General features: G+C 50.3%; 1 protein-coding gene across 6 annotated transcripts in view; it reads right to left on the minus strand.

The window, feature by feature from the left end:
- The window catches only part of C13H1orf198 (chromosome 13 C1orf198 homolog), a 35,631-nt gene that overhangs the window by 25,893 nt on the left and 596 nt on the right, over positions 1 to 9,142 (minus strand). The window contains exon 1 of one of the 6 annotated variants that reach the window (XM_070055521.1): positions 8,238 to 8,405. The exons of 4 other annotated variants lie outside the window; for them this stretch is intronic. In XM_070055521.1, coding sequence (XP_069911622.1) covers positions 8,238 to 8,267 — 30 coding nt within the window. In that variant the 5' untranslated portion in view covers positions 8,268 to 8,405. Of the gene's footprint in view, positions 1 to 8,237; positions 8,406 to 9,142 lie in introns of those variants that run through there. One more of the 6 variants, XM_070055522.1, reaches the window with a different exon arrangement.

A 9,142-nucleotide genomic window follows, 5' to 3' on the forward strand; every position in this document is an offset into this window, starting at 1 on the left:
GACCTGGAAGAAGCTCCTAGCTCCTGGCTTCGGATCGGCACAGCTCTAGCCACTACAGCCATCTGGGGAGTGAACAAGCGGATGGAAGACCTTTCTCTCTGTCTCTACCTATCTCTGTAATTCTGTCTTTCAAATAAATAAAATAAATCTTTAAAAAAAAAAAAAAAACCTGCGATGCACGCCATCACAACAGGGATGAATCCTGAAGACCTGATGCTAAGTGACACGAGCCAAGCATAAGGACAAACACTGCATGATTCCATTCAAACCTTGTGGAATTTGATAACTGTTCACATTCCTTCCAGACAAAATTGATGAAGACTAATCGGCATTTATTCCCTGAAACCTTTCTTTCTAATTTTGAGAACAGTGCATTTTTGGGTTTCCAGCTAATAGAAAGGACAGTACCCATGGGCAGCTGTCTTGAGTGGGGGTCCCTTAGGTGCACCCAAGCTGCTCCAACAAAGGGGCTAGGCTGGGGACCCTTGGGGCTTTCCTTGGCTGCCCAAAGCTGGCTGCTGGCAACCAGCAGGTAGACACTTATCACAGCAACCTAAGGGAAGCACCTCTTCTTGGGTCCTCACTAGTCCTGCCTGGGTTCACAAACATCAGACTCCAAGACTGTGAGAGAGGCCCCTGCCTTGTGGTTCCCAGTCTGGCTGTAAAGCAGAAACAGGCTGCTGTTTTTGTAGGCAGAATCTGTGGGTGCCAAACAAAATAAAACCTTCCTAGATGAGCCTTTCTAAGACAGCCAACTCACCGGGCAGCCAGCTTCTCTTGCTCGTTACTTTCAGGCACCCGCGGGACCCCAAGTGCCCCCCTCACAATGGGAACATGAGGCCGTTCAGTCTGGTTTGCTCCCAGTACTCGAGATCACACCTGTGTGCCCAGCTCTGCACAGATCACACCTGTGCAAAGGTGAGGGGCGGCTTTCAGCCTTCCCAACTCCAACTCCTCACAAACCCATCGGGCTTCAGGTTGTTCCCCTGGGGGGCACACAGTTCCCTGAGCCAGGTCTTACCCATCCCATCATGGCTTTGTGTATCTATATAGCAATCAATACCTGCTACCGTGCTACAGGGCTCCACCAAAATGAGTTTCATTTGTCCCTGTGGGCATTCAAAGATTATATACAAAACCACGGCAATGGCATTTTTGATAACAATGTTTCCCAAGTACAGTAACTGTGTTACTACAAACAGTAAACATTCTATCTGGTGAAGGCAGAATATGGGTGTAGTTTGTTAAACATCACTTCCTGCCTGGAGTGCTATTTCTAAAAGTGAAAATCCTAACTATTAAAATTCTCCAGAAGTAGATTTTATTTTGCTTGGGAGATTCTGCAGCAGCATTAGGAACCTGGAAACTTGCAATGTGCTCGCTAGAAATATCCATTGTCACTGCACTCCTAAAGTCCATAAGTTAGGAGAGTTTCTGGCTGATAAACTATAGCATCTTGGCTTTAAAGTAAGAAATTTAAACAGAAATGCTGTTAGTGAGAGAAACAGGGCTCAAACAAGAGTCTGGGAGAAAGAGACAGAAAGTCCCTATGTTCATGCCTTTGTCACCCTCTGGGGATGTCAGGTGGCCTGGGGCTCCTGGTACCTCCAGGGTGCTCCTGGCTGAGCTATCTAGTGTGTGCCTGTACCTCAAAGATGCAAGAGTCAGCCCACTGAGTCAACTGTAAGGCTTCAATACCAAGTGACAACACAGCACCAAAGACATGTTAATCAACTGAGGACAGCGCACAGCCCCATTCACAAATTCCACAGGAGTCATACTATATTTACTTCTCTGTATTAAAAATAGGAGGGAGGCAGGGCCGGTGCCGTGGCTCACTTGGTTAATCCTCCGCCTGCGGCGCCAGCATCCCATATGGGCACTGGGTTCTAGTCCCGGTTGCTCCTCTTCCAGTACAGCTCTCTGCTGTGGCCCAGGAGGGCAGTGGAGGATGGCCCAAGTGCTTGGGCCCCTGCATGGGAGACCAGGAAGAAGCACCTGGCTCCTGGCTTCGGATCGGCGTAGCTCCAGCCGTTTCAACCATTTGGGTGGTGAACCATCGGATGGAAGACCTTTCTCTCTGTCTCTCTGTCTCTCTCTCTCTCACTGTCTGTAACTCTACTTGTCAAATTAAAAAAAAAAAAATGGAGGGAGCCAATCATGCTTTTTGGTACTTGAAACTTCGGTCCCCACAAAAGCCAGCACACAGATGTATACAGCAGCTTAATTCCCGATTGCCCAAACTTGGAAGCAACCAAGGTGCTCTCAGTAGGTGAATGGATACATAAACGCGGTCCATCCAGACCATTCAGTGTCACTCAGTGCTAAGAAATGACCTATCAAGCCAAGAAAGGAGGTCAGGGAGACTTAAACACATATCACTAAGCGAAGGAAGTCAGCCTGCAAAAGCCACGGGCTCTAGGATCCCAACACTGTGACACTCTGGAAAAGATAAAGCTATGGAGCCAGAAAAAAGACCAGTGATTGCCAGGGTGGGGTAACAGATGAACAGGCAGGACACAGAGGATTTTTAGGGCAATGAAACTATTCTGTAGGGCATTCTAATGGTGGGCCCGTGTCATTATCCATTAACCAAGACCCACAGCAGCGACACTACGGAGAGTGAACCCTAAATTAAACCATGGACTTTGTGGGGGTGGGAGTCAGCCTAGGTGCAAGAACTGCAACAAATGTGTCACTCTGTGGGGGATGCTGATAATGGGGAAGGGGGACACCCCCTAACCCCATGCATGTGGGGGGGGTGGGCAGGGGTATATGGGAATTCTCTCGCCATTCAATTTTGCTGTGAACCTAAAACTGCTCAAAACACCAAGTCTATTTGGAAAAGGTGGGGGGTGTGAGGCAGAATGATACAAGTATGCTCTTTTTTTTACCAACTGCTTCCTCTTAGCAGCTATTATTTATTATACTTAGGATCGGATGCTTTCCCCTTTGACTTGTAATATATTTAACTCTGCTGAGATAAGGTGTTTTCCATAACTGGAAATGCAAACCTACAGTTCCCAAATCAAAAAGCAGCTAGAATTTAACGACTGGGCATATCTACCACGAATACAAATTCCAAACCTCAGGCCTGAAGAGATCCCAGCAGAAACAAAAGCAGTGCTGATGTGATGAGCGGGAACGGGGACGCAGCAGGTGGAGGGAATGTTAAGGAAATGAACAGAAAAGGAGTGGCAACAACAGATGGGTCTAGCCTATGTTCTCTCATTTGTTATTTATTTGGGAGGAATGGTATTTTCCTGGTTCTATGGGAATCTCTTGCTTAAGGTGTCAAAGAGACTCCTGTCCATGAGAAATAGCTCTGAATCTGCCAAGCCCTAACCACCCTCTTTCCTGCATGACAGAGAGTAAGTCATTTCATTGCTTTGCCAAATTTGTTCCCTGGCTGCCACAAGGCCACTTCACTCTCATAGAAGCCAGCAGGCAAAGGCGCCTGGGGAGGGAGGTCTATCACTGCCTTGGCTCCCAGGGCACCGTGCCAGGTGCAGCTTGGGCCTAGAACCATCAAGCTGAAAGGCGAAGCTGGCTGGACAGGCCCAGCAGCCTTTGTCTTGCAGCCTGTGGGACTGGATTTGGAGCACAGGTTGTTCAAGTCCCTCCTGGCACCTGAGCCCAGAGCCACGGGTGAAGGAACAAGAAAGCCATATTCAACCTGTCACCTCTGAAATCCACAGATATGGCAGACATTCACACACTCCTGCTTCCTTAGAAGACAAGCTCAAAATTCGGAGAAAACAGATCCCAAATTCCTCTCCGACTACCCCCTCTCCACATAGCAACCCCACCCCCTCAGTTTTGTTTGTTTAACCAAAGGCTGAAAAAGGAAGAGGCCACAGGGCTACTGTGAAAGGGGATGAGGGGACCTCAAGTGTCTCTGGTCCTGCACCAAGAAGCCACACAGCCAGCCAAACTCAAACCTAACAAAGAGAAGGATTCTACAGGGCTGCACCTGGTGCTTTTCAATGTTGCTCGAAACTTTGAACAGTAATGCACCCACATAACTATCATAAAAATTAGTTTATTTTTAAAAACAAACACAGGCTGACCAGCACCCAGGCCTGCAGGAGCCTTGACCTGAAGGAGGGAGGGGTGAGACCAGGTCTTTACCAAAAAGCAGCCCTGATGTCCCAGTGTGCATGGGGCAGCTCAGCAAAGCTTGCTGAGCCCCTCACTGTAAGGGGTAGGGAACAACAGCAGGCCTGAAGAGGCCAGGTGTCTGGGCATCAGGAAGGCCAAGAGTCAGCCTCTGAAAAGGGGGTTAAGGGCACAGGCGTGTGGCACAGCAGGTTAAGCCACAGCTTGTGCCTATATCCCATATTGGAGCTCCAGTTTGAGTCCCAGCTACCCTGCTTCAGATCTAGCTCCCTGCTAATGCACCCGGAGAAGCAGCAAAGATGGCTCAAGGGCTTAGGCTTCTGCCACCTCAATGGAGTTCCAGGCTCCCAGGTTTTGGCCTGACCCAGCCCTGGCTATGGGGAGTGAACCAGCACATGGAAGATCAATCTCCTCTCTCGCGCTTTCTGTCACTCTGCCTGTTTCGAGTAGATGAAAATAAACAAGCAAACAAACATTAAGAAGAAACAGGGGTTAAGGCTGGGAGGAGTAAGAGAGCAGCTAGCAAGTCTGCAGATGCAGATCTCAGTAGAACAGAGAGGAACGCAGGCACAGAAGGGACATTCTCACAGCAGCTGGTCATGCTAAGCTGCTGAAGAGGGGGCAGAGTTGTCTGGCTCCAGTGTCTTAAAAGCCCATATTCTGGGGCTGGCCAGTGTCTTAAAAGCTCATATTCCGATGCCAGGTTGTGGCATAACAGGTAAAGCCACCACCTGCAAGGCCAGCATCCCAAATGGGTGCAGGTTTGTGTCCTAGCTGCCCCACTTCCCATCCAGCTCCCTGTTAATGGCCTGGGAAAGCACCAGAAGACGGGTCCCTGCACCCAGTGGGAGACCCAGAAGCAGCTCCTGGCTCCTGGCTTTGGCCTGATCCAGCCCTGGCTGTTACAGCTATTTGGGGAGCAAACCAGCAGATGGAAAATTGTACACTCTCTCTCTGCAACTCTGACTTTGAAATAAATAAATCTTTTTGTAAAAAATAAAATTCCATATTCTACAGCATGCAAAATCCAGATTAGGGTCCTGAGGGCTGACAAATGGAAAAACCATTTCTGCCTGGCTCCGCCTACCGAAAGGAGAAGCAGAAGAGGCAAGTAGGTCCAGGTAAAGGAGAGGTACCGGCTGCCAGCGTTCCCCCCCGGCATCTGCTCAAGGCCAATTTGCAGCCGAGAATGTGATGCAGAGCAAGGAACCCCGGAACTCTCATCAGTGTTTTGGACCCTCCTATATCGGTAGCAAGGGAACTGAGGGTGACCCGCGGAGCAGCGGGCAACACATTCCTAAAAATTCAGGGTTTTTCCCCTTCTATCTGATAAAACAGGAAACAGCAGAAGCATAAACAGGCTGATCTCTAAATCCACATAAACCAAAAGCCCTTCAACTCCCAAAGTGAGCCATTCCCGGAACCTCGCGGCTGTAGGAAGAACACAGCAAACAAGAAGCCTGGCGTAAGTCAAACTGCTAAAAGCATCCATTTGCAAATCTGTCTTAATATTTGACTCATGGGGCACACCTGCCCGCCGCGTCTGCCTGCTCTGCCAGAGAGACGCCATTAACTTCACAGAGGAGAAGCCACTCCTTAAGAGGGGTAGCACCTTGCTGCTGGCATGGCCTGGACTAGAACCCGGGCCTCAGGACTCCTCTCAAGTTGCTGAGGGCCAAGCATTGCTACAGCTGCTGCTCCACATTGTTTATGCAGAAGGGACTTGGGGTGACAATGGGGAAAGGGTGGAAAAAGGCTAGTGGCCTTAGTTGAAACTATATTTCTGTACATGTTCAGTCATGTGTTCTTATGGAAGAAATTTTATTTTTACTTGAAAGGCAAACAGAAACCAAGAGATAGTGACAGGGAGAGATCTCTCTCTCTCTGGTCTACTCCCCAGATGACTGCAACAAGCCAGGGCTGGGCCAGTCTGAAGCCAGGAGCTAGGAACTCCATCCATCTCCCATGTGGGTGGCAGGGACCCAACGACCTGACCTACCACCTGCTGCTTCCCAGGGTGTTTATTAGCAGGAAGTTAGATTAGAAGCAGAGCTGGGCCTCAACCCTAGGCACTCCACTACGGGATGTGGGCATCCCAGAGCCTTTGTTTTTTTTTTTGTTTGTTTGTTTTTGTTTTGTTTTTGTTTTTTTTTTTTTGACAGGCAGAGTGGACAGTGAGAGAGAGAGACAGAGAGAAAGGTCTTCCTTTGCCGTTGGTTCACCCTCCAATAGCCGCCGCGGCCAGCGCTCTGCGGCCAGCACATCGCGCTGATCCGATGGCAGGAGCCAGGTGCTTCTCCTGGTCTCCCATGGGGTGCGGGGCCCAAGCACCTGGGCCATCCTCCACTGCACTCCCTGGCCACAGCAGAGAGCTGGCCTGGAAGAGGGGCAACCGGGACAGAATCCGGCGCCCCGACCAGGACTAGAACCCGGTGTGCTGGCGCCGCAAGGCGGAGGATTAGCCTAGTGAGCCGCGGCGCCAGCAGCATCCCAGAGTCTTAACCATTATGTAAAACAGCTGCCCCTGAGAGGACTTTTTAAAGGAGGTGGTAAAGACGGGGGGGGGGGGGGGGGGGTACTAAGCACCCTGAGCTAGAAAGTCTCTCATTTCTAACATAACAGGCTGTGAAAAGTATTTGCTCAATTGATTGCCAAGGAAATGGCAGAAAAACAGATGGGTCTCTTCACGGTTTCAATACTCAAAGACAGCAACATCCTTATCAGCGGAGGCCCACATTAAGTCCTTAAGGTCTTCCCACCTCGCAGAGAGCCAGGGTAAACACAGACAGATGCCACACTGCTGCACCTGCTCTACACACAGGCAACCTGGCTGTGTGAACTGAGCCCCTGGCCACACCCGTGCCTGCTAGGATCTATATCCCCCTCCTATAATCAAGCTTCTATTTGTTCCTGCAACACACGAAAAACAAGATGATGGTCACCACATTTGGAGGCTGTATTTGCGTGCTCGGACTTACAATGTTGCTACACAGGCTACAGAAATGTTACTGGCAATGGGGGAAATCTAGTCAAAGAAACACTGTCCTGTTGCTGGTCAGGGTTAACCAAAGGGCAGTGGAGGCCTCTGGGGCCGCGGCAGAAGGCAGATCAGGTGAGAAGGATAAGTGCTCTATTTTGTATAGTTTAGGGTTCTTTCGGACCAACCTGGGGCCACCTATCTGGGCCAGTCTGTCTAGCAGCCTCATTGTCACTTCATCACCACCTACTGTCCTAATCCATCATCCCTGCGCCCAGGAGCCAGCCCTGCTCCGTAAAAGACCTCTTGGAGCCAACAATGAGACCATGAACTCCACTCAGGCTTCAGGCTCTTGCCTGGTCCTGGGGCACTTAAGCTCTCTAGTGTGAGTAAACCACAGAGCCACTGCAGGCGAAATGCACACTGGGCAACCTTCCCAGGCACCTCTCCCCCTCCGCCACCTGTGCTGGGGTTGGGCAGAAGCATCCCAGACCCTACTCTCAGCCCGTACTGGGAAGTGAGGATTCAACTGTGAACAGAGCTGGTGTGTGCAAAAGGAAGTACAACAGCGCAGGGTTCCATTTGCCTGTAAATCGCGTTGGCCTCACAAATTCAGAAACAGCTCAGTCTGGCACCAGATAAAGAATGAGTGAAAAATTAACTGAGCCACATCTTTGCCTTTCAGTAATCCTGGACTCTAACACAGTAGAGCAGACACGCGGATGTTCTTCGGTGGACACCAAACTGGGGGGACAGAGAGTCACCCCAACATTTCCAGGAACTTAGATTTAACGTCCTCTCAGGTTTATCTACGCAAGACTCTTCCAAAGAGGCGCTGCCGGCTTTTTCATCACCTACCTCTGAGCACAAACACTGCAGACGTGTCTCTATGGACCTGTGTATTTTTGCCCTGAAAATGCTTCCACTCTAGGAATACATTTCAAAACCTATATTTTCATCTCCCCAGCTCACCACCACACCCTTGTTTTTCCTGGCAAAGCCCTCAGAGTTTAGAGTCCAGTGGAGAATTTTTCTCTTAATTCCATCAAAATCAGGCAATGTTGGCAGCATAGCTCTGTCCTTTCACACTTCCCTCACATTCAGCCACAAACATTCTGTATTAATAAACGCCTCCGCATACCCACGCCTGCACATCGGATCCGAACCTCATTCTTAACTTGAATTCCTTCCACAGTCCACAACTTCTTCGGCAAAACTCCACTGGCTCCTCCCTCCAGCCGCCCAGCCTTCACCGAGAGTGGATTTCATTTTACACTTTCTGCTCCCTTCCACGGTCCCTCGTGGCAAAAGTTGAGTTTGAAAGGGCAGCCACAGCGCACAGTCCCATGCCACGAAGCAAGCGTTGGTTAAGTGAATTTCCAGGGAAGGAAGGCCAAGTTTCTGAACAACTCAGAGTACACAGGCCTTTGTGACTGAGAGCCGGCACCCCACTGGTTCCCCGTGCGCTTTTTGTTTCTTTGACTGCCACGCTAGACGTCCGGGCTCCAAGGTCAGATCCGAGACCTAGACGTGACCCCACAGATAGCCAAGGCTTGCTGAAGCTCATTCAAACCTCTCCTTCCTCCTCGGTTTTCTGGTAGAAAAATGGGGTCACCATGCTCAGATCCGCCCCCCACCCCCCCTCAGAGCTCGCTCCGTGCTCACTCAAAAAACATCTTAGGGCTAAAGCCTCCTCCTCCTCCTAGTTATCCCGTTTGGCAATTCCCTTTGCCCCGTTCGGCGCATCACAGATACTAACACTCGTATTTTATGTGCTAAGTGATTTCCCGGGCAGGCAGGGGCGGGAATCCCAACCCCCGTTTTTACACGGAGAACACTGAGGCGCTCAGGGAGGTTAACTCAGCCGCCGCCATCCAGCTACCAAGTGGCAGAGTTGGTTAGAACCAGGCTTGTCGGGTTCAAAATTTCTTGCCATTTCCACTTGCGTCTGCCCTGTTTAGGAGCGGATGCCTCTCGCTGGGGGAGAACTCCCCGGACCGGTGCGGCCCGGTTAGAGTAGGCCTAGACGGAGGGTCTTCAAAGACC

This window comes from Oryctolagus cuniculus, chromosome 13 (assembly GCF_964237555.1).
Source record: "Oryctolagus cuniculus chromosome 13, mOryCun1.1, whole genome shotgun sequence".
NCBI classification, from domain to species: Eukaryota; Metazoa; Chordata; class Mammalia; order Lagomorpha; family Leporidae; genus Oryctolagus; species Oryctolagus cuniculus.